The following is a 26013-nucleotide window of genomic DNA, read 5'->3' as shown; positions in this document are numbered from 1 at the left end:
CCCACTGGCCCCCAGAGCACCTAGAGGTGCTTCCTGGGCAGCAGCCACAAAAACTGGGATGCCAGACCAGGGTACAAGCTCCTCTCCGGGAGATACTGGCAAGCTGAAGTGAGGCAGAGGGCAGTACCATTTTTATAAATGTTTCATTTTTAACAAAGCAGAATTTACAAAATTGTTGTGAATTAGATATCTTTAGAAGAAGGACAAATAGTTCCCTTATATATCCAAAAAACAGAACATTAAAACAAAATTAAACATTATTCTAAACAGATAACCACAATAAATTTTTCTTCATCAGTTCATTCATTCCAGTGTAAGGTGTTCTAATAAGAAATTTCATAAAACAACTTAGCAACTTTAAAGAAATTATGAGTAATTCTAATGCAATCCACGGGTATGTTCTGAAAGTTTTCTGAGTTGTGTTTCCTCAGAAGCCTGTACCTAAGTGTCTATTCTGTGAAGTATAAATGGTTTCATATACATAGTACAGTCCTTTTTGCATGCCTCTGAGATGTCCTTCTTTTTTGAAAACACAAACTCTGGCCTGTACCAGAGTTTATAGGAGAGACTTCAGGTAAGTATTAGAGTAAAATCAATAGATGACAGGCTTAAAATGACTGTGACTAGTCTATTGCTGATAACTGTAAAATGGAAAGATCTGAAGAGGGTTCATTATAGGAATAATATGGCTGACAGGGATATTTGGTTGTGTCTGTGGCATGCAAAACACATTTCTAAAGATGATTAAGCTTGTTCTTAAAGAAGACAGTGACTCTTAACATCTGATTCATAAATACAGAGGACTCTAACTTTTTATAGATGAAAAATGTTGCGGTATAACATGATAATCCTGAGACCTAATGTACCAGGAATAACACTAAGAATATCAAGTGAAGAGATTCAGTAAGTCAGACATCAGTATTTTTTATAAGACTTCATGCGTAAGTCTGAAATACATCCCATTTGCAAACCAAGGAGATAACTAGATGTGAATTAAAGCGGTAAGAATATACCACAAAACGTTTAAAATAACAGTTAAATAATAATTAAAAATAGGACCAGAACTTTGATAAATATAGGAAAATAAGAACAATTTCATAAGAGTTTTGAATAGTGTTTTACTTCATATTTAAACATATGGAAAACAAGGATATTGACAAATCCCCAGGGACTTCCCATAAGAGAAACAGTTTTTGAAACGTTTATATTAATTACATTTTACCATATAAATTTAACTTTGGGAAGATTAAGTATCTTTTCTGATTTGACAGCTCTTCCCATGCAACTCTTGAAATAGTAACACATCAAACAAACCTGTATTTCTCGCATCTCTTCTTGTGTAATAAAAGAACAACCTTTATAATTCTCCAAGGCCTGTCTGGAAAATCTCAAAGATATTTTCGTAAAAGGTATCTTAGAAGTTTTATTTTTCTATATTTAGGATATGATTTTGCAAATCATGTTCGTTTGCTAGAGCTGCCATAAAAAATACCACAAGCTGGGTGGCTTAGAGAACAGAAATTTATTTCCTCAAAGTTCTGGAGGCTAGAAGTCCATGATCAAGGTGTCATGTCAGGAGTTTGGTTTCTTCTGAGGCCTCTCTCCTTGGCTAGCGATGGCTGCCTTTTTCTGTGTCCTCACATGGCCTTTTCTCTGTGTGTATGCATCACTGATGTCTTTTCCTCTTATAATAAGGACACCAGGTACCCTTACAGCTTCATTTTACCTTCATCACCTCTTTAAAGGCTCTGTCTGTAAATACAGTTATATTCTGAATTACTAGGGTTAAGACTTCAACATACGAATTTTGGGGAAACAATTGAATCCATAATAGGAAGGCAAAAATCAAAGAAATAGAGGAAATTTGAACTCTTTATTATCAAAGTGACAGTAAAAGATTTCAAAATAAATGTAGAGGGTAATGAGATTGAAAAGAACTTTTAGCTCTTTCAAAACTGAGGAACATTTGGTTTTTTCCCCCCTTAAATAATGAAAGACAATAAAGTCAACAAAGTATCAAAGATTATTCTAATAAGACACAGAATTTTTGCTGTCCAGCAGATTACACAAAAAAGTAAAGAATAACATTTTATATCATAGGTGAAGGCATTAGTCATTAAACCATAGGAGCACACCCTTCAAAATTGAATGAAATTTGCTAAGATGTTAACACATTTTATAGCTTCTTTTCAGAGTCAAATATAAACCAAGGCAAATAAAATTCACTTGCTCCATTGTCTTCATTTATGTTCTTTCATATTCTAAAGCAAACAGACTTGCTTCAGGATGGTGGTGTTGTCTCAGAAGGTCCATGAAATCAAAATGGCTTTCGTATTAATACTAAGATGTTATCTTTGTTAACATGTAGTACGTTCATTATTGCTCATCTTTAAATGAGTCAGTATTTTAAAATTTTTGTAGTTTTAGGGGTGCTGGGTGACTCAGTTGGTCAAGCATCCAACTCTTGATTTTGGCTCAAGTCATGATCTCAGGGTCCTGGAATCGAGCCCTGCATTGGGCTCCACACTCAGTGGGGAATCTACTTGAAGGTCCCCCTGCTGTTCCCCCAGCTCTGCGTGCTTCTCTCTCTAAAATAAATAAATCTTTAAAAAAAAAGGGGGGGGGGGCACCTGGGTGGCTTAGTTGGTTAAGTGTCTGCTTTCTGCGCAGGTCCTGATCCCAGGGTCCTGGGATTGAACCTCTGTTGGGCTCCCTGCTCAGTGGGGAGCCTGCCTCTCCCTCTGCCACGCCCCCTGCTTGTATGCATGCTCTCTTTCTCTCTCTGGCAATCTTTTTTTATAAAGATTTTATTTATTGAGAGAGAGAGAGAGCACAAGCAGGGGGAGCGGCAGGCAGAGGGAGAAGCAGACTCCCCGCTGAGCAAGGAGCCCGATGTGGGACTCGATCCCAGGACCCTAGGGTCATGACCTGAGACGAAGGCAGACGCTTAATTGACTGAGCCACCCAGGAGTCCCTAAAATCTTAAAAAAAAAAAAAAGAACACGTACATTGTTGTATCTCTGTCAGTACTGCTCCTAAATAGAAGTACAATTTACAGAATAGTAAGTAGCTCAGTAACACCTTTCAGCAATTCCTGAAGGATGCTTTAATCAGGGCTTAGTATTGGTAGGCAGGGAGCCCTGTTTCAAAGTCTTCACAATTTTTTCTTACAATGTAAAAAGTATTTTGTAAAGAGCAAGGAGAATGTGAAATAGCCCTCCTAGATATGACAATATGTACTATATAAAACTATAACAAATCAGATTATTGGTATATACATAGATATTCAGATCATTAGAATTTAATGGAAGGTCCGGAGGAAGGGGAATTCCATGTAGGTATTGTATATAATATTTATATTCTATTATACCCTATATAAGTGTGTATATATATGTGTATATATATATACACACACCCTATATAAGGTATGTTATACTTTATATAAGAATATAATATTTTATAAGGTGTATATATAACTTACATTGTATATAAATTTTATTTCAAATTCAAACTCTAGTTCCTTGGTAATTGTTCTTGGAGATATATATTCTCAAGGACTTTGAGAGAGCACTTTGGTAGAGTGTCAGTATTTTTTAGCATTGTGGTTATAGGTGGAAGAGGTAGTGCCTTTTCATAACTTTAAAACAAGGCATCACTAATCTGAGAAAGGAGAATTACTCAGCACATGAAAATTGGGGAGAAAAGGTCAGTTTAGATCCTAATCTGAGTTATATATATAACCTAATAGTTTATAACGCTAAAGTATAAAGGATTAAAGAATTAAATGTTTAAAAGTTCTTAAGAAAATAATTCTCTGATTCAAACATGGGAAAAGCCTTGGGGCTCCTGGCTGCCTCAGTCGAAAGAGCATGTGACTCTTGGTATCGAGGTTGTGAGTTGGAGCCCCACGTTGGGTGGGAGATTACTTTAAAAACACACACACACACACACACATGAAATGGGAAAGCCTTTCTCAGCATTATGGCAATGAAAGTCTTTATAAAGGAAGAGATAAATACATTTGATTAAATGGAAAAACAAATCTTCTGTGAGTCAAAATTAAATATTTAAGAAAAATTGTTGTAGCAAATACAGCCTAGGATTAATTAGCCTGAATATCCAAAGTGCTCATACATATTGGTGAGAAAAACAGGGAGACACCTAATAAATAAATAAGACAAACATTAACACACTTAATAGTTAAAGGAAATTAATGGAAATGCTCAAAGAGGAAATTCATGTTACTAAAACTCATGCAAAAATTATTACCCTCTTGGAGCACCTGGGTGGCTCAGTCAGTCTTGATTTTGGCTCAGGTCATGATTTTGGGGTTGTGAGATCAGCCCCGTGTGAGGCCCCACACTCGGCGGGGAATCTGCTGAGATTCTCTCCCCCTCCTCCTGCTCATGCACTCTCTTTTTCTCTAAAATAAATAAATAAATCTTTAAGAAAAATTATTATTGGGGCGCCTGGGTGGCTCGGTCGGTTAAGTGTCTGCCTTTGGCTCAGGTCATGATCCCAGGGTTCTGGGATCGAGCCCCAGAGGAGAGCCTGCTTCTCCTTCTCCCTCTGCCTGCTGCTTTACCTGCTTGTGCTCTCTCTGTGTCAAATAAATAAAATATTTTTAAAAAGAAAGAAAAATTATTATCCTCTTTAGTATCAAAGAAATGCAAGTTTAAAAGGCAAGAGAAGAGCAAATAAATGGAAAAGACCAAGAGTTAATTTTTTCCTATTACAGGGTAACAAACTCTGTAGTTTGGGAAGCTAATGGGCCAGCTACAAGATGAGGAAGTAATGTTCGCATATCATCATTTTTCAACCCACAATGAATTAATAGTCTAAGCACTGAGCGTCAGTGGTTCCTAACATTGCAGAAAGGAACCCAGCCACACATTATGTGCTTCCTGATAGAAGAACAGCCCCCACTACCACCTTGTAATAGTTTTGTTGAAACTATCAGACTTTAATTAAAGCCTTTCTAGATCCAACTACCAATTTACAGGAAGTACAGAAGACCAAGAAAAATGTGAGGAGAAACCTTAAGGATACAATTAGCAAAATTCAGTCTGCAAGAAGCTGTGTAAGACAGATAACTAGATTATGTAAACTTTTTGGAGTAGGATTAAAAGGAAATTAAGAAAAACAATTTTTGGTACCCTCCTCATATTCCCAAGAAACGTATTCATGTGCTGTACTCATCCTTCTTGATTATTTATAGAGAGCAGAATCACATTTTAGGGATAAATGAATAACATCCTGCTAAATCTTCTAAGGAAGCGAACAATTTCATTTAGATTTGTGAAAATGATGTAGAGAAAAGATTTTAAGTGGAATCATTATTTAATATTTTAGATTTACCCATTAATCTGTTCTTAAAAGTTATTTGTGATCTAGAGCATTCTTGGTACTTGTGAAAAATTTAGTCATGTTAATGTTCTGAATTCTGAGGTTTTTAGTATGTTCTAAGCTAGGTAAATATTACTTCATATTATATATTGATGTTAACGAATATTTAATGAGTTCTTTTGCAAATAAAACATTGTGCTTGGTAGTAAGGAATAATCAAGGAAATTAAGATGTGGTCCTTCCTTAAGAATGTATAATTCTGTAGCAGCCATGGTCACAAACAATACAAGGTAAAGAACTAGTAAACTAAAGGGTGGTGTGGGGGTCAGGAGTAGGATGACAGAAATGTATTATATTTGGAAATTATGAGCCTTAGGTTACAGTATTGGGCTTTAATGTTTTGGTATGTGATACCTCTAAGTACTAGCCAAGCAGTACTCTCCCCCACTCCCCGCAGTACTTTTGATAATACTCTTTCCATTTTGAGAAGCAAAAAAAAAAGAAAGGAAGAGGTATCAAATATCTTTTTGAAAAAGAACTTAATTTTACTGCTACTAAATTTGCTTATTAATTTTTTTGAACTGGATTTTTTTTTTTTAAGCTTTCTTTTTTTGAGAGAAAGTGGGTTGGGGGGAGGTGCAGAGGGAGAGTCTTAAGAAGACTCCCACTGAAAGCAGAGCACAGAGCCTGACATAGGGCTCGAGATCACAACCTGAACGGAAACCTAGAGTTGGAGCTTAACTGACTGTGCCACCCAGGCAGTGGATTTGGGTTTTATTGATAAAATAGTTGCCAATGAAGAGCTGTGTGTGTCATCTTATTTTTGTACAGCTATATTAAATGAAAATAATTTTGCATTATCAAGTATTTTACTCAAGAAGTTTTAACATTTGTTACCATTCTTTTAAAAAAATGAATATTCTTTATTTTCTTCTGAGCTCTCTTTTATACGCTTCATTCACTTTTACATCATCTTCAGTTTAAAGTAAAATATATTGAGATAAAAAAGACATAGACTAGAAAACAGCACCTTTTTGTGTAAGCCAGAAGAAAGACTTGGCAAACTTACCAAGTGCTGTTTATGCTTATGGAATTATTCAATGTGTGTCACTTGGTCAATCTCATTTCCATAGTAATCAAAATATTCCAAGTCCTTTTATATCATTGAATGCTGAATGGGAGGTTTAATTGAGTTAGATTATTAAGAGAAAATCCAGTAGCATATTTGATGCTCTGAAAATGTCATATAAATCTTAAATTTATTTACATCTTATTTTTATTACAGATTCTGAAGAATATTTCTGTGTGAAAAGAATTTTCTCAGGGGGAGATCAAAGCTTTTCACATTATTCTAATCGCCAGGTAATAGCAGTCATACAAATAATTACTGAGCTCAAATAACTTTGAAGAATTTTTAAAGCCCATATTAATGTTCTTTGTATGTTACAAAGTAATTGCCTTAAATTTTTTTGCCCCCAAGTCTACAGAATTTTTCTGATCTAGTTGATAAGTATTGTTTCAGATATTTAGTAGAGATATACTCTGTTAAAAAAAACTTAAATACATAGTGGAAACATGTCTTGGTATAAGTTACATATATATCTTCTCTCTGGCTAATCTACTTATTTTAAATTTAGAACTGTGGACCACCAGATGACTTTAGATGTCCTGATCCTTCAAAGCAGATCTGGACTCTGAATGAAGCTCTAATTCAAAAATGGCTGAGCTACCCCTCTGGAAGGTTGCCTGTGGAGATAGCCAAGTAAGAAAAACATTTTACCTACACAACACAAACACAACCTTTTACCTCCATGGTAGTGCTATCTGGTACTTAGAAGTTTTTATTTTTTTTATTTTATTTTATTTTTTTTATTTATTCATGAGAGACAGAGACAGAGAGAGAGGCAGAGGGAGAAGCAGGCTCCCAAGGAGCAGAGAGCCCGATGCGGGACTCGATCCCAGGACCCTGGGATCATGACCTGAGCCGAAGGCAGACGCTTAACCATCTGAGCCACCCAGGCGCCCTAGAAGTTTTTATTTTAATAAATATTTTATTAATATCACTCACCAAAAAAAAAATCATAAGTTTAAATGTCTAGAATTTCTATAATAATGGATATTTTAAGAGATCTCATTTGAATTTATATATGTTGTAATTCTTTCATATCCATAATATTAAATGATAACTTAAAATATTAAACACAATCACTTTAGGATTGGGTTTAAAATAATGTTACTTCTAGCTTCCTAGTGTTCACTGTCTTTTAACTTTTATACTCCCTAAAAGACTTAAGTATTAAATCTTTCTTGAATATTTTGCTTATAGATGAACTTGTTTAGTAGTTAGAGTTTTCTGTTACTGCAGGTAGCATTGGTTTTGGGGATGAGGGACTGTATCCGAGAAGCTGTTTTTTAATGATAGATTATTTTCCCAAATTAAAATTTTTCTTAAAAGCCGAAGAGTGGACTTCAAAAAAAATAACATCCTACATTAGATTTACCATCATGTATAGTTAAGAAAATTAAATGTATATGTTTATGTAAAAAAAATTTTTTTTTAACAACATCAGATTTGTGTCTGTGGTCATACCGCCCTGAATACCCCTGATCTCATTTGATTTCGGAAGCTAAGCAGGGTCGGGCCTGGTTAGTACTTGGATGGGAGACCGCCTGGGAATACCGGGTGCTGTAGGCTTTAAAAAAAAAAGAAAGAACGAACATAGGATTTGTCTGATGAATTTGAGAAAGTCTAGGGTAAGCTGTATTACTTTAATCCTTAGTAATTTAGTAATTTATAAAATTTTGATTTATACTGGTTGAGTATTGGTTAGAGGAGTGATCTGTGGCATTAAATATTATATTAAATATTTTGATTAAAAAAGTGAACAGTAGATTTCTCATTTTGTGATTTGGGGATTTTTAACTTTCTTTTTAGTGAAATAGATGGAACGTTTTCTTCCTCTGGTTGTCTAAATGGAAGTTTTCTAGCTGTTAGGTAAGTGGTAATTCTTTGGTATACGGAATTTTTAAAATCTATTGTATTAAGTAATATATTAAATAAGTGAAATAACTTTAAGGCTTTATTATTTTCCTTCTCTCTCTTTTCTTTTTCTGTTTTTTTCTTTTATAGCAATGATGATCACTATAGAACAGGCACCAAATTTTCAGGGGTTGATATGAATGCTGCTAGGCTTTTATTCCACAAACTTATACAACCTGATCATCCTCAGATATCTCAGCAGGTTTGTTCTTAAAGTATTTTATATTTGTGTTATGTAGCCCGTTGAACTTTATATTCCATGTTATTTTGTCTATTTATAGCCTAATTAACTTTATAGTTTCAGATGTTTCATTGTGTTGTGGTTTCTGTGATTTTTTATGTAAGCTAATATAAGAATTAAAATAAGGTTTTATTTTAAAGAATTTACGGTTTAGCTATCAAATATCTGTAAATCTCCCCAGATGTTTGAGTAGACCTTTAATACTTAACATTACCGTGTTGGTTTATATAGGTATAGCTGTAGAGAGTTTAAATTGAGACTTACACACAAGATTTTTAAAATGCTCTTAGCAATGCTTAGGCATTAATTTACACTGTGCCTCAAAGTACATTCATTGATTCATTGTAAGATACATTTTTTTCACCATTTCATGTTTGCCGTGTTTATGATTTTTCTTCTTCTTTTTGGAAAGTACATTCATTTTAAATAAAGTAGGTTTTACTTTTTGTCAAAATATAGGTGGCAGCTAGTTTGGAAAAGAATCTTATTCCTAAACTGACTAGCTCCTTACCTGATGTTGAAGCATTGAGGTTTTATCTTACTCTACCAGAATGCCCCCTGATGAGTGATTCCAGCAGTTTCACAACAATAGCAATTCCCTTTGGTACAGCTCTTGTGAACCTAGAAAAGGCACCATTGAAAGTACTTGGTAAGAATTTTAGTCTTTTTTTCTTTCGTAACTTTTTCTCTTTAAATGAAAATGCTCATAAGTTTTTAATTTTTTTTGCTGTCTGAAATTTTGCTACCCTGCTTATTTGACAGTGTCTTACAGAAGAATAAACCTGTTTTTCTTTTATTGCTTTTTTCTAGTCATGCTGGTTGTTAGAGGCAAAGCATGTTAAATATTAAAATTTTAATCAAACACAACAGCAGAGACCATATCAGGAAAGATAACTATTTTCTGTATTCCCCTCCCTCATCCCCTTTGTCTTGCTTATTAAAGAAGTAAAGGTGGAGGAACAATTAAAACTGAACAAACATGGGTATTAAATCCTCTTTGAACTCTTGTTAACTCTTTGCCTTGTATATCTCTCACTTGCTAATTTCCCCTGTTTGATATTATTTCTCTCCATGTAGAAGAGATTCTACCACTAATCTGATTTTATTGTTCTGTCTCTGCCTACTGTAATTTTTTGGCCTAAACTTTTCTCACTTTAATTTTTCAATTTGTATGGATTTCATCTCTGTCTCCTGGCCATTATAGTTTGTTTGCTACATTTAACCCAATAGAATGGGTTCCTGATAGAATTTATAGGTTTGTGAAGCTAAGATATATAGAAGTCATAAAATCAGTACAAAAAGTTTTAGGCTGAGAGTGAGCAGAGAGAAGTAGTAAGCAAAGAGTAGAATCCTCAATTCTGAGATAATTAGTGAATAAGAGTGAAGCAGGGACTCACAAGAGTATTGCTTCCATGTTGTCAAAGTTTTCGTATTTCTGCCTGCTTCATAAGATTATGGTATTTGTAGTTAATAACTACAAACAAATAGTGATTGTGGGGAAGAACAGACATGTTAATACTTTACATTGTTCTCAGTATCCAATTTTTAGGATTACCTTGCATTTTAAAGGTGGTACTTCACAATATTTCAACTTTATGTTAAGTTGAAAGATATAACTTGGAAAGATCCCTAAATATTGGGATTTTAGAATCTTTAAAAATTAAAATTCTAATTTTCAAAGCACTTTTTTTTTTTAAAAAAAGATGTGGTGTGGTTTTTTTTAAGTTTATTGTTTTTAGTAATCTGTACATCCAACATGGTTCTCAAACTCCTGACCCTGAGATCAAGAGTCACATGCTCTTCCTGTTGAGCTAGCCAGGTGAGCTACCCCACCCCCAAAGCACTTTTTAGTAACCGATTTAATGTTAGATATAGTAGTGAGTTTTTAACATAATGTAGGAAGCCAAGAAATAAATTCAGTAGACCTTTCTTTATTTTTGCCTCTGAGAGCTTTTAGAACAGCATTCTTTAACTTGAGAGTAGGATGGTGTCTGTAAACCCTAGAAATGTTACATAAAATACTGTGTTATATGGATCTTCCTGGGATTTTGAAAGGGTTAAGACTACTGCTTTTAGAAGAAAAGTCTTGTATGATTTTGAAAACTGTGATTTAAAAAAAAAAAATTCATTTTATTTGTATGTTCACCCTTTAATAACAGAAAACTGGTGGTCAGTACTTGAACCTCCACTATTCCTCAAGATTGTAGAACTTTTTAAGGAAGTTGTGGTACATCTTTTGAAACTCTACAAGATCGGCATTCCCCCTTCTGAAAGAAGAATTTTCAACAATTTTCTTCATACTGCATTAAAGGTTTTAGAAATATTGCATAGGGTATGTCCAGTAGTTCTTTTATTTTCCTTGTTGCTGCCTAACAGGTTGATGATATTTATTTTAACATTAATATTATAGATTTAGGTTAGCATAAGAGATATAGATTACAGATATTTAGAAGAGTTATCTAAATTTTTCTTAAAAAAATAATACTTCGGAGTTTTGGTCTTACTTGACTTTGTTAGGCATTTGTAGGTAACTTGTCTGTAGTTGGGCAGAACAATAGCATACTAATGAATTAGAATTCTTACATTTCCTTGTGAAGAACATAATTTGTTAGTTTAAATATGATTTTTGTTATTTATAAGTGGTTATTATATGAGAGAGATTGCATCCTAGTTGTGATTATGAATATTTAAACTCAAGTTCTTTTGTTATTGGGTACTAATGGTTTCAATCAAAGTAGAACATTCCACTTGAAACACAACGACTAACTTGAAATTGGAACCATATATAATTCATTAATTTGCCTATTGTTCTTTCCTGCCCTTCTTCCCAGTGTAAGAAATAGTACCCTTTACACTTGTAGCAGTTCAAAGTTATATGAAGAAGTAGAGTCTCAGCTGTTTCATTAAAGATGGATTTGAGACATCCCTGACAGCTGGTAGGTATATCTCTGTTATGCCATTTGGTATTCTTGAGAAGCTATTTTGGGAGACATGACCTAAGGGAGAAGCATATGTTTCTTATCTCTAGAATCACTAAAAAACCCATTCGAACCTTTAATCTTTAGTTTCCTCTCCTTACTTAGCTTCTTTAGCATTTTCAGACCCTTCTTGCCTAGTACTAAGGTAAATGTTAAGGGATAAAAGAGATAATCCTTCTTATTCTTTTAGTGAGGTTCCTGGGTATTTCCTCAGTTAAACTTCTTGAATTTATTTTTTTCTTTGGTATTGAGTATGTTCAAGATTCCTAGTAAAATAGTCATTTCTCTTATTATAATTGAAGAGATGATTGCAATTTCTTTCCATGGGGAAACAAGTCATTCTGTCTTTTGCCTTTCCCAAAACAAGGCTTTCTTGCAGAATTTTAGGGTTAATTGGATTCTGCAGTAAACTGCTGTTAAGATCCTCTGTCTTCATAGGATGAGTCTCTACTTTTCTGTATGCCTTTTGTCTAGGATTCAAGAGATTAATTAGATTTTTTTTCTTTCCTCTGGACTCTGTTTTCCTGTTACTTCAGTGAACCATCCTTTGTCAGCTGGACCCTATTGCCAAATAATTATTCACTCTCTCACTTCTTTATCTGCTTGTCTTTATTACTCCTTTAAAAAATAATTGTTTCCTTAGCTGTATCTTTTACCACAAGTTAAAGGGAAGGTGGGACAAGGAGGGGAAATTGAACTTTTTTTTCGTAAAGACAACTTGAGCAAGTAACTTAGCTCTTTGCCTAGCTCAGAAGCCTCAACTTGTACTGAGGTGTAGAACCCTATGGGGCTCCGTCTCCAGAGACCTTTTTGATGGAGCCATGCTAGATACTAGGATCTGATGTTCTTGCTGGCTAAAAGGGAAGAGGAAATAATTTTAACAGTGACCAAGATTAGAACCTCCCTTGTACATTAATTCATGTGAGCACTTGACATACAGTCTTCATTTAACTTCTTAAACTCTGTATAGTTTATATCTTGTCCCCTAATCTAAATGTCAAAGGTCATAAACCAGTAAATAAGAGAGTTGAAATACAAATACAAATCTACTTCCAAAGTCCCTGCCATTTTTTAATGCACTTCTCTTAGTGAGTGTGGTAATAGAACATGTTTAGAAAGGGGTTTGTTTTTATTTTATGCCCCTAGATCTAGAGGTTCATACTTACATAATTGCAGATAGCATTTTATTGTTAAAAGACCATTTTTACTGCTTCCTATCAGTGTAATTTTGAACAAGTCTTTCTTTTTATCATATATGTAAGTGGAGAATTAATTATCTATAAAAAAAGGATTAAAATACTGGCCTTGATAGTTTCCCAGGATTAATGTATTATTCAAATTATATAATATATGTAATTCTACATTCATAAGGCACTGATTTTGTTACCACCACTACCACCATTTGGATGGGAAACAGCTACTTTCAATTTGATTTATTGGGTTATGAGGAAACTGGGTTGTTGTTTGAAGTTGTTACATACTCAAAAGCAGAATGATAATGTTATTAATGTCTGAAGCATCTCTTACTGGGAGTCCTTAGGGCGATCACTTATCTTTCTCCTACTCCTTACTTTGAAGAAAACTTTCCTTGGTCTTAATCTGCCATAAATAGATATTTGTGGATATTTGATTCATTTTCATTTTTAGTGAAACCCAAGTTGCTTATCAGAAACTTGTATTTTCGAAGACACCTTCTGTATGACAACTGTGAATATATTCCTTCTCTCTGCTCCATGGTTGAAAATTAGAAGTTTCCTCAATGATTGCCTTCTTGACCTACTGGTCAAGGATTAGGAACTAGAGAATTGGACCGTGTGTTTACTAATCATTTCAGGATATGTGGATGACTGGTTCCTCCCTTATGTCATGTCCTTTCAAAAGCTTTTAAGTTAAAAATCACTCCCAGTGTTCCAAATGGTATTATAAGAAAGATAGCTTTGGTACTTGCTGTCAGGAATGGATATATTACCAGATAATGAGTTTATTGGCAAGTCGTTCAGTTATTTAGTAGTTTTTGAGTTTTGACACAGTAGAGATACTGAGACATTGTAGAGATACTGAGATGCTGAAAGAGAAGACTGACTTGGTCTCTCTTGCCTAATTGCTACATATCATGCTAATCTTCTAAATCAGTGATTTAAAAAAAAAAATTTTTTTTGGTAAAGAACCCCTAAATAAACCAGATAAGGCACACATATATATTTAACATATACTACCTCTGAACTGAGGTTTATAAACCAGAACACTAAACAGTAATGAAAATGTGAAATAAAAGTGTTATGATCAAACATATATAGATTTTATTTTGTATATTTTAAGCAATAATACTAATGTATAGGTTGTTTTGAACTTGTGATTTCTTTTTTATTCATTTCACAAATATTTACTGAGTGCCTACTATGTTCTTATCATTGTATTAGACATTAGGGATGCAGTGATAAAGAAAAGATGTGATTTCTGCCCTTGTTGAGATTATAAATGTAGAGCGGTTATATACATACAAATAAATAAGCATTTGTGTTATAAAGCATGGTAAGTGCAAGATTAAGGAAAATTAAGGGTGCTGTGAGAACACATAAGAGGGCTCATACTCTGAAGAATAAATGAAGGCTTCCTGGACAAAATAATGTCAATGTTATCTACGATACAAATGTATTTATATATATATATATATATATATATATATATTTTAAAACTGTTGATTTTATATGTAAATATATATATATTTTAGATCAGTCTTCTTATTCAGTCTCTTAATTTCCCTGTTTTTAAAAGCAGTGTTAACTGATTTTCTCTTCAGTTGTTAAATCATTGTGACTAAGTATCAGCCATAATTTCCCCCCTAGTGTAAATTTGATATTTGGCTGTTCAAAAACAGAACTGGTTTCTGAATTGTTTTTTATTCTAAAATAGCACTTCTTTTCAAAAACAGATCTACCTGCAGGATATACAAACTGCAAACATTCATTGCTATTGGTGAAGGAAACTACAGTTTACCTTTTAAAATCTGAAATATTTAAGATAAAAATATATATTGGTCAGTGAGACGTGAAGCATTTCGTACAGGACTCACTAAATTTTAGAGTCCAATGTGATTAAAAGTTGGTGTGTATGTTTATAAACATAAATATTAGAGAGGGAAAGGCCAAAGAGTTTTTTGTGTAATTATTGTGTATGTTTTATTTATTAGTAGACAGAGCTTGGCAAAAGATGCTAGGGCAAGGGCCTGCAAATTTTACCTGTAAAGGGCGAGGTAATAATATTTAATACTTTACAAGCCATATGGTTTCTCTTGAAATTACTCAACTCTCAAAAAAAAAAAAAAAAGTTCTCAACTCTGCTACAGAGTGTATGTAGATGGATGGGCATGGCTACTTTCCAGTAAATTATTTACAAAAATAGTCTGTGGGCAGGATTTCACTCACAGGCTATAGTTTGCTGACCCCTGCTCTAAGATGAAGGTTTTGATCTCCATGTATAAATTAAATATCTTTGTTTTGTTTGAAAGCCAGGAATAGTGGTTTTACTCTGGTCAGTTTCTCCCAAATGTGTTTCCTGACCACAGATATAAATTTAATCAAACAGTGAAAAAAAGAGCTCAGAGTGCTTTTGTCACCAAATAGAGGGATTAAAAGTATCAACTTTGAAATGACAGCAGCATTATTTTTTTTAAAAGATTATTTATTTATCTGAGAGAGTACGCATGCACGTGCTAGCGCACAGTGGGGAGAGTGGGGAAGGAAAGGGAGAGAATCTCAGGCAAGACTCCCCACTGAATGTAGAGCCCAGTGTGGGCCTTGGTTCCATGACCCTGAAATCATGACCTAAGCCAAAATCAAGAGTCGGATATGAACACATCATTATTAACATGTGCTTCTTAAACTGGGTTATTTGTTCCCTTAAGAGTAGACCACAGGGTCAAGCATTGGTTGTACTTGATGACAGTTTTATTTATTTAAAAAAATTCTTTAAAGTTTATTTATTGGGGTACCTGTGTGGCTCAGTCGGTTAAGTGGCTGCCTTTGGCTCTGGTCATGATCCCAGATAAGGCACACATACATACTTAACATAAACTACCTCTGAACTGAGGTTTATAAACCAGAACACTAAACAGTAATGAAAATGTGAAATAAAAGTGTTACGATCAGATAGATCTTATTTTGTATATCTTAGGCAGTAATACTAATGTATCCCTCTGCGTGCTGCTCCCCTTGTTTGTGCTTGCTCTCTCCCACCCTTTGTCAAATGAATAAAATCTTTTAAAAATAATAATAAAACAAAGCTTACTTATTTATTTTTAAGTAATCTCTGCACCCAGTGTGGGGCTCAGACCCATGACCCCAGGATTGAGAGTCACATACTCTTCTGACTTAGCCAGCTTTTAAACATTAACAGAAAGAAAAAAATGTTTCTATATATATTCTAAATATATGTTGCACACATTTATTTATGCAAATAGTCATATTCATATGTATTCATATATATATGAACATATATTGAATAAAATTGTCATATAGCGAATTAAGAATGCATTTTTTTTAAAGATTTTATTTATTAGAGAGCATGCGCATGTGCATGGGGAGGGGCAAAGGGAGAGAATCTCAAGCAGACTCCCCACTAACCATGGAGCCCCACTCAGGCTGCATTTCACGACCGTGAGATCATGACTTGAGCCAAAATCAAGAGTCAGCGCTTAACTGACTTAGCCACCTAAGTGCCCCAAAAATGCATGTTTATTAAGAAAAAGTGCATGTGTATTACAGAGGCCTGTGTTAGATTTCTGGCTCTTAGCTATGTGACCTTGGTTAAGATTCTTGAACTCTAAGCCTTAGTATATTCATCTATATGATAATAATAGCATCTATTTCATAGGGTTGTTTTAAAAATTAAATGAGGTAATGTACATGACGTCTATTTAGTAAGTGGTCCATAATGTTGTTATATTTGTGGAACATAACATCTGGGTGGATTTTAAGGTAAAATTTGCATTTCAGTGAAAATGTTAAGTGTCATTAGAAGCACGAACTATATAGATATATATGGATATATATGTATATATATCTGTTACTCATTTTATTTGTCCATTCATTCATCTCACGGTTATAGAGCACCTGTTTGGACACAAGCATTGTCTCATAGATTTATACCTCTACTAAATGATTTCTTTTGTTCCTTTCCGAATGCTGCTTAGCTGGTTTAGTTATTTTTTTAAATTATAAACAACTAGTTTTGTTACATTCTATAGGATATTTAGCTAGTTTTATTTAGTTTGTATGTTAGATCAGATTGTTTCTTTTGATGTCCTATTTTCTTCTCCTAAATGTGGCATCTTTCTTAGTGGTCTGTATTTGGCCCTTTTTGTTTTACTTTCTACCTCTGTCTCGCCTCCTGCCACAGCTTTGTCTCCTTTAAGGAAAATGTTCTCAGTTACGTGTTTTAGGCAAACCTTTCTCTTGCCATCATTTTAAAATAAAAAATGATTTAGTACCAAATTTCTCATCCTTCCCAGCTCTCCTCTCCTACCAAAACTGTCATCTTTTCCTGACTTATCCTTGTTTGTGTTGCCAGCATTTGTTCTTCAGTTCTTCATGCTTGAATTTTGAAGTTGGCTTTGACTCTTTTCTGTATCAGTTACCTACCACAGCCTCTGCATTCTTTCTTATTATCTAGAAATCTTGAGTCTTTAATATCTTGATTTATTTCCCTACCACTAGCCTCTGTACTTATTTTTGACTATATTTCACATCATCAACAGAAAATTTTAATAAAATATCACTGATTCTATCAATTTATTGACTCCAAAACCTAATTTCCCTCTGAAATTTTTCTTTTAGCTCATGCTCTTTGCCTAGAATTTTCTTCCTCAAACTTTCTTTTGAAATCCTTTTCATTCACTTTACTCTTCAATTTTTATTTTGAATATCTTTATATATAAAGAAACATCGAAAGACAAATGAAATAGATATGTACATGCCCTCCATTCTAGATTCAGTAATTGTTAATATGCTGTCACATTTGCTTTTCCATATGTGTGTGTATATACTTCTTTCTTGTTGTTTGAAAGTAAATCCTGATACCACCTCAGCATTCTTCTTCTTGGGCATTTTCCTATATAACAGCAATACTATTATTTTTCTTAAGGAAATTAACTGTAATCCTGTAATATCATCTCCTGACTATCCAGGCATATTCAAATTTCTTCTGGTATACCAAAAAATTTTTTGTATTGCTGCTTTTTAAAAAACTTCAGTCCAGTCAAATTTCTTTTCCTTTTTTTTTTTTTTTTTTTTTTACATTTATTGAGTCTTATCTGTCTTTTACTATTTGTGAACAAAGTATGTATCTTTATATATTTGGGTCTCTATTTTCTGTCAGCAATGTTTTGCAGTTCTGAGGTTTTACACATCTTTTGTTAAATTTATTCCTAGGGGTCCCTGGGTGGCTCAGTTGTTAAGCATCTGCCTTCGGCTCAGGTCATGATCCCAGAGTCCTGGGATCGAGCCCTGCGTCAGACTCCCTACTCAGTGGGAAGCCTGCTTCTCCCTCTCCCACTCCCTCTGCTTGTGTTCCCTCTCTCGCTGTCTCTCTCTCTCTCTCTCAAATAAATAAAATCTTAAAAAAAAAATTATTCCTAAATATTTTGTTGTTGCTATTGTAAATGAAATTTAATTTTTTTTAATTTTCCAATTGTTTATTGCTAGTATGGAGAAATTCACTTGTGTTTTGTGTATTGGCCTTGTACTCTGTGACCTTGGTAAATTAATTTATTAGTTTCAGTAATTCTCTTACAGATTCATTTGGATTTTTTATGTACACAAGCATGTTATTTTCTTCCCTTATTGACTAAGACTTCTAGTACGATGTTGACTATTAATGGTTGCAGTGGACATCCTTGCCTAGTTCCTAGTCTTAGAAAGAAAGCATTCAATATTTTATCAATAAGTATGATGGTAGCTGTAAAATGTTTGTGTTTTTTTTTAGATGGGCTTTATCTGTTTGAAGAAGTCCCCTTCTATTCCTGTTTTGCTTAGAGTGTTTATTAGGAAGAGTTGCTGAATTTTGTTAGATGTTTTTCTGCCTTTTTTCTGAAACATAGTGAAATTCATTGATATTTGAGCCTTGCATTCCTTGGATTCCAGTTGGGCATTGTATGTTATACTTTATATATATATTATTGGGCTTAATTTGCTAATATTTTATTGAAAGTTTTATGTCTATATTCATAAAGGATGTTGATCTGATAATTTTTGTTTCTCATATTGTCATTGACTTTTAGTATCAAGGTTACTCTAACTTCATAAAATGAATTAAGAAATAATCCCTCTTTCTCTCTTTTCTGAGTTTAAGATTGGTATTATTTCTTCCTTAAATGTTAGATAGTGAAACTATCTTAATCTGGAATTTTCTTTTGGGAAATTTTAAAATGTTACATTAAATTTTAAAAATAGAGTATAATTCATGTTTTCTATTTCTTCCTGAGTCAGTTTTGGTAACTCCGTGTGGTGATGTTTATGTATGTCTGTATGGTGATGGCCCCTTTTTCATTCTTGATAGTGGTAATTTGTGTCTTCTCTGTCTTTCTCAGAGTCTTTCAACTTTATTGATATTTTCATTAAAACATGTTTGCTTTCATTGGTTTTTCTCATTTTTTTCTCTTTCATCAATTTCTGTTTTTTATATCCTTTTCTCTACTTGATTTGTCCTTAATTTGGTCATCATTTTTACATCCTTGAAACAGAGGCTTAGGTTTTAGACCTTTTTTTTTCTAACATGATCATTTAATGCTGTTTTCTTCTATGCCCTGTTTGACCAGCATCCCACAAATTTTGATATGTTGTGTTTTTATTTTCATTAAGTTCAAAGTATTTTCCTAAAGCCTCTGTCTTCTTGCTCCAACATCTGAATTATCTTTGAGTCTGGCTCTGTTGATTGCTGTGCCTCTAGACTTTTTTGTGTGTGGTTTCTGTTTGATTGTTTTGTTTTTCTTGTTTGCTTTTTCATATGTCTCATAATTTTTGATTGTCCATAAAATAGTAAAGGCTGGAGTAAAGAGATTTAAAGCCTATAAATGGGTACATCTCTTCTGTGTGGCTAATGTGGGGACTTAAGTCAGTCTAGTCAGGAGTTAAACTGGGATTGAGTTTTTATTTTGCTATAGTTATCTTCATTGTACCAGAGGCCTCAGATTCCTCTAATGCTGCCTGAGACGTAGGGCAGAGGTGAAGTGTCAGTTTTTTCTCAGTGTTTGTATTCTGCTCTGTATGCCTGCTTGATAGAGGGGTTTCTCTTCTCACTCTTGCCCCCTCCTCAGTGGTAAACTGGTCTTGCTTGTTAACTCAGTGCTTTCAAGGTTAATAGAGGAGTGGACACAGGAAATGTTCTTTGTTGTTATTGTATAGCATTGGTCTTAGGTGATTATGTATGCTTGGACCTTAAGGTGGGACTTTCTCAGAGTTTCTGATCCCTCCCTCATCAGGTCCTCTAGTCCTACTGATCGAAGATTCTGGGCTTGGGACTGTTCTTACCCCATTCCTTCTGACTACTGAGGTGAGGGTTTTTTCCCCTCCTCCAACAATGAGGCATGGAATTTGCTTCACCTTCCTCAGTGATTTACGACTGGGCAGGGTAGCAGGCCTTTTTTTTTTCTTTTTTTTGTCACGGTGGCAGCCAATTCCTTGCACCACTGAGAGAGACTCATGATCTTTTACCCTGTTTCCAGTCATCCTCATGGCTACCCATTGGAGGTGTGTGGAAAAGAGTCTATGAGTGCGTGCAAACTATCTGGGGCACCTAGGGGTTTTATACTGTCAGGCTATTCCATACTCAGCCATAAGCAGTTTCTTAGAATGTTAACTGATTTCTTCTTCCCTGCTTGCTTGACAGTGGTATCTTCTTCTTGCTTTGCCACAGGTGACCTTTTGTTTCTCTTTGGAACTATCTGTCAATCCTTGGGTTTCAGACTACCTGATTATCTTATGGCTTTAGCACTCTGATGGATTCAAGAGACATTTTGGGTTATTTAGAGGTGTTAACAGTTTAGAGTCCTGTGTGCTAGGATTTTCCAAATACCTTTTAGTTACTGACTTTTCGTTTAATTCCATTGTGGTCAGAGAACATATTTCATTATACCTTGGATTCCTTTAAATGTATTTATTTATTAAGACTTGTTTTGTGGTCCATGATATTTTATTTTAGTATTTTAGTGAACATTCTGTGTACAGTTATTGGGTGGGATATTCTATTATGGTGAATTCAAGTTGGTTGAAATTGTTCAGATCTTTGGTGTTTTGTGGTTTTGTCTGTTTTTTTCTATAGGTAATCAAGAGAGGGGTGTTAAAATTAGCAACAAATTGTGTCAGTTCTCCCTTCATGTATTTTGAAGCACTGTTAATTTGGAATTGTTACATGACTTCTTGACAAATCAATCCTTTTATCATTATGCTTATCAAATGTGCATTTTTTTCTCTAGAAATGCTTGTCTTGAAGTCTACTTCTAAGAGTAGCCTCCCAGTTGCTGCTTTCTGCTGGGATGTGTTTTTTCCCCCCAAGTCTCACCTTGTGCACTCATGGTTTGAGAGGTTAGCCAAAGCGGGGCGCCTGGATGGCTCAGTCAGTTAAGCGGCTGCCTTTGGCTCAAGTCATGATCCTGGGGTCTTGGAATGAAGCCCGGAGTGGAGTCAGACTCTCTCTCCCTCTACCCCTCCCCCTGCTGGTGCTTACTTGCTCGCTTGCTCTCTCTCTCTCTCAAATGGACAAACATTAAAAAAAGAGAGGTAAAGATGTGGGAGGACTTTGCATGCTGGTTTTTTGGCTTCACCCTCTGGATTCCTTTCTGGGATTTGTATTCCTTATTGTCTGCCACATTTGCTGCCTCACTTTGTGACATTTGCCTCTTCTGTCTGGTAAAACTGCTGCTTTGTGCTTGAGCTCTTACCCCCTACTCCTGATGCTGATTTGGAAGCACTCCCTTGGGGCAAAAATGTGTATCACACATGCTCCTTTCAAAGATTGTGTCCTTTCCTGTTTCTGCTTACTTTTGGTTGATCTCCAGTATTTTCAGATTGTTGGGGTTTTATATATTGTCCAGAGTTTATAATTGTTACTGTCAGGAGGTTAATCTGACATAAGGAGCTCTGCTATATCCAGCACTGGAACACCTCTATGTCTCTTTTAACTTACAGCAACCCCCGCTTTTTTATCCCATTCCCTTAACTGTTTGGAGATTCCTGGCCAGTCTTCTTATGAAAGTCCTATGATCAGAATATTTTATTGTTTCTCTATGGTGATGTTTAATTTGTTCCTCTATCCCTTGTACTACCTATGAACTGGAATTTAGATCAGGAGGCTTGATAAGATTCAAGTTAAACGTTTTTCTGCTTCATAGATGATGCCTGTACTTCCTTTTGCATTATATCAGCAGGAACGTTATATTTTATTGTCTCAGATCGGTGGTGATTGGTTTGATCACTCGGTTAAGATAGTGCTCTCACTGCAAAGATTTGTTTTTCCCTTTGTAATTAGTAAGTAATTTCTAGGGTGGTAATTTGTACTCTCTTCATTTTTTGTGTCCTACCCAAATGTCACCTCTTAGTTTTATTCAGATGCCAGTACAGAGTAACACTTAATAAGCATTAGCTATTATTATTACTTAATTCCTATTCCCTAAGCTGAAGTTCTTATAGATTCTAGTTTTTATATACCATAAATACTTTAATGGTACATATCTCATATTATGTGGTGGTTACAGAAATATCTTTCTTTTTTTAGTAGATTTTGAGGTACTAAATGCAGATATTCCATCTTAGACATCTTTATGTTTCACACAGCACTTAACTAACATTTTGCATATAGTAGGTACTCAGTAATTTTTTTTTTATAGAAAGAAAATTAGCTAAGGAATCTCAAGACTTTTTCTATTTAAAACATTTTTTAATCTCTGTATTGGGTACTGGTTTAAACTTAATGTTGATTATACTTTTTTTTTTTTGTAGGTAAATGAGAAATCGGGACAGATTATACAGTATGATAAATTTTATATACATGAAGTACAAGAATTGATAGACATAAGGAATGATTATATCAACTGGGTCCAACAACAGGCCTATGGAATGGTATGTTTCCTATTGCATTTTATGATTTCATTTTTTTTTTTTTTTTAAGATTTTATTTATTTATTTGACAGAGAAAGACACAGCGAGAGAGGGAACACAAACGGGGAGTGGGAGAGGGAGAAGCAGACTCCCCGCCGAGCAGGGAGCCCGATGCGGGACTCGATCCAGGGACTCCAGGATCATGACCTGAGCCGAAGGCAGTCGCTTAACCAACTGAGCCACCCAGGCGCCCTATGATTTCATTTTTATGTATCATTTATTCTCACAGAAAAGAAACAATTGCTTGTTTTTGAAACACCAGTTTTTTCAGAGCTTTTATTCAAAGCTTATTTTTGAAATAAAAACACATTGGGAAGGAGTAGCTACTTATTGTACAGTATTGATAAGTAGACATTCCGCCCTTACACCAAAGCCCAGCCAACTAAAGAAAAATGCAAATGTGACATGGATTTTTACACTTGATCTTAGCCAAAAGGCTGAGAAGCGATGTGACATGGATTTTTAACTCTCACTTATTTTCCTTGAGGTTGCCTCTTAATTCTCTTACGTTGAGTATACTGGAGTCCCTGATACTGGAACTCTAGGAATGTATTACTATTGTGAGATTAGTGCCTCAGAATTACCAGAAGAGAGTTGTAGGACCATTGATTCCAGTTTTTCCCCTTTCATGTTTTTAATTTTATTTCAGAGTTTTGACATAAATCCCCATGTGTACATAATTCTTCCTGTGTGGCTAAGTCTCTAATAACTAGACACTTAATGTCCCATTAAAATAATAGCAGTCGTATAAAGCTTCATGTAGACACACAAAATTTTAGTATAGAAATCGATAAGCAATTAGATATAAAACAGATTTGCTAACCATTGTAGTATAGTTGAGGCCAACTTTTTCCCCCAAGAAGTAGGTAATTTAAGCAGTGTGTATGTAGCAGTTGTAGAAGGGCGAGTAGCCTTTCACTGCTTGCTAGGCACCAGCTGCAAACTCCTTGTGGATAGGCACTCTATAATTTTATTCACCAGTACTTCTAATAGTCTTTGGAATATGTGTAGTAGGCACCAAACACAGTAGTTTTGAATGGCAGTGTGATTAGTGCATGCTAATTTTAGAATACTCTCATCTGTAGAAATCAGGTCACTTCTAGAACATCTTTTGCTCCCCTAGGTATATGCATCTTGATTGGAAGAGACTTGCTGATTTTTTTTCCCCTGGAATCATTGGGAGTCTAAGTCAAATTTGTAGCCTTTCTGGAGATTTAGGTCTACTCATTTGCTCATTCAACAAATACTGAGAATATTGAAAACCTCCAGTGACAGGCATCAATTGAGGTATTGGAAATACCATGAGGAACCAGACAGATAAGGGCCGTGTTCTTAGGCAGTTGGTAATCTGGTGGGCAAGATGGACAGTAATCCATTAAAGCAAAAAATACTAGCTAATAATGTACACTCTATGTAGAGAATTAAAAGAATATAAGAAAGACTGTGATTGATTTCTTGCAATTGGGTAATCAGAAAAGTCCTGTCTGCTGAAGTATGGGCTATAATCTAAGTGACAGGAAGCAACCATGTAAGATCAAACCAAAGAGGATTTGAAGAAAAATGAATATCCAGTAAAAGACCTTAGGTGAGAACAAGCTTGACATGTTTGAAGGATAGGAGGAGGACAGTATGGCTAAAATACGGTAGTGGGAAGAGTTCTGGGAAAGGATCAGAGAAATGGACAGGCACCAAATCATGGAGGGTTTAGTAAATTAGGATCAAGAACTTGGATTTCATCTGATGTGTTATGGTAAGCCATCAGAGGGTCAGAATCCTGACTTTGTATATAAGCCCAGACACAGCAATGTAGGGTACCCTAGGTCTTTGAGCAGTGTTTTTGAAACTGGAGTGATATATGGACCCCTTTTAAAGTAAAACAGTTTCTAAGAAGTCCAGCATTCACTTACATTATTTATGATTGTCTTACTTAAATATGTTCAAACACTAAACTAGTTCTGAACTCCTGGTGCCTAGATTTTAAAAGAACTCTAAAACCATAACAAATTTATAAATTAATTATAAATAACACTACAAATTTTAAAAATCAAGTTAATATTAGTGTAGAGGATAATTGTTTTGATGAATCTCACCTCACAGCCTAAATAGGATGAGAAAGTAGTGTAACATAAGAGCACCTGGGTTCAAATCCCAGCTTAGCATTTACTCACTCTGTGTCCTTGAAGAAATGACTTAATTCTTTTTCTGTAAATTAGGGATAACAGTACCTACCTTTTCTAGTTACTGAGAAGATTAATTGGTATGATCAATATAAAGTGCTTAGGGCAGTTCTTGGCACACAGTTAAATCTTGGTAAAATGATGGTTATTGCTGGCTGCCTATACACAGGCTTTGTTTGGCAATAGCCTCTATTCTGAGGTGTCTCATAACTCTATTATCTTGCTGTCTTTCTCTATTTGAACTACAATGAAACATTTGCTTTTAGAATGAGATGTCATGCTCATTTGGCCTCCACTCATCAAGCACATCATTTATGTATGAAGTCCTAGACATAGAGATCCTTCCTGTGTGGTGCCAATGTGATTACATTCACAACCATTGGAACTCTTGGGGTTTCATGGTAATACTGGGATTATAAATGGATTTCCTAATTTTAGATTTTTTTTAATCAATTTTTTAAAATTCTGCTATAAAAACATTAAAATTACAAATTCTCCCAGAGCACTCATAGACCCCTAAAATTATATCCTTCAAGGATCTGCAGGCCTAGTTTGAGAAACATTATCTTCATCACTATGAATTAGATACCTTTGCCTTCTGAATTTATATCTAGTATGTAGGTCGTAAAATACTTGTATTCTGAGCAAGTAGGACAAATCTAAATTAGCCAGTCTAATAGGATTTTTTAGTTTGTAGTAATCTTGGTGCTGTGTGGAAAAGCTGTGGTTTGTTTACTTTTAAGTTTGGCAGGCCTGTATCCAAGCTCCTCTTGGTATATAGCTGTAGTGATATCAAATTGAATTTCCTTAGGAGTTATTTCAGTGCTGTTGTTTTCTGCTAAGGGGGAGGCAGTAGAAGAGTACCTTCTATTTCTAGGCTTTCCTCTTTGCTTCTCGTTCTCTCCAGATTATGTGTTTGCTATACTTGATAATTGCCCTCTATTACTCTGCTCTTTCAACCACAAGCTTTTCCTTTCTCTTCATTTGTAGACAGAATGAGTGAAAGCTTTTCTTTATTTAATTTGCATAATGGGTTTAATATCACATCTTAGAAATCAAAATGTAGAACCCGTGATTTGTG

The 26013-nt window shown here is 34.7% G+C and overlaps 1 protein-coding gene and 1 non-coding gene across 7 annotated transcripts in view; both read left to right on the top strand.

Annotated features, from left to right (window-relative positions):
• The window catches only part of LOC118018625 (probable E3 ubiquitin-protein ligase HERC4), a 131369-nt gene that overhangs the window by 70165 nt on the left and 35191 nt on the right, over window positions 1-26013 (top strand). For 4 of the 6 annotated variants that reach the window (XR_004681441.1, XM_035017325.1, XM_035017306.1 and 1 more), the window contains 7 exons: window positions 6632-6708; window positions 6984-7108; window positions 8282-8341; window positions 8477-8588; window positions 9087-9276; window positions 10787-10959; window positions 22597-22716. Coding sequence is in view for 4 of the 6 variants with exons in the window: in XM_035017325.1 (XP_034873216.1) it covers window positions 6632-6708; window positions 6984-7108; window positions 8282-8341; window positions 8477-8588; window positions 9087-9276; window positions 10787-10959; window positions 22597-22716 (857 nt within the window). In the remaining 2 variants the exon portion in view is untranslated. Of the gene's footprint in view, window positions 1-6631; window positions 6709-6983; window positions 7109-8281; window positions 8342-8476; window positions 8589-9062; window positions 9277-10786; window positions 10960-11458; window positions 11564-22596; window positions 22717-26013 lie in introns of those variants that run through there. The other 2 variants (XR_004681442.1, XM_035017344.1) reach the window with 2 other exon arrangements.
• On the top strand, window positions 7923-8041 carry LOC118019162. Its single transcript, XR_004681597.1, has one exon. It is a non-coding gene; the product is annotated as a 5S ribosomal RNA (ribosomal RNA).

Source organism: Mirounga leonina, unplaced genomic scaffold (genome assembly GCF_011800145.1).
Source record: "Mirounga leonina isolate KUSES-001 unplaced genomic scaffold, KU_Mleo_1.0 Mir_107, whole genome shotgun sequence".
Taxonomy (NCBI): domain Eukaryota; kingdom Metazoa; phylum Chordata; class Mammalia; order Carnivora; family Phocidae; genus Mirounga; species Mirounga leonina.
This window is presented reverse-complemented; position numbering and strand designations above follow the sequence as displayed.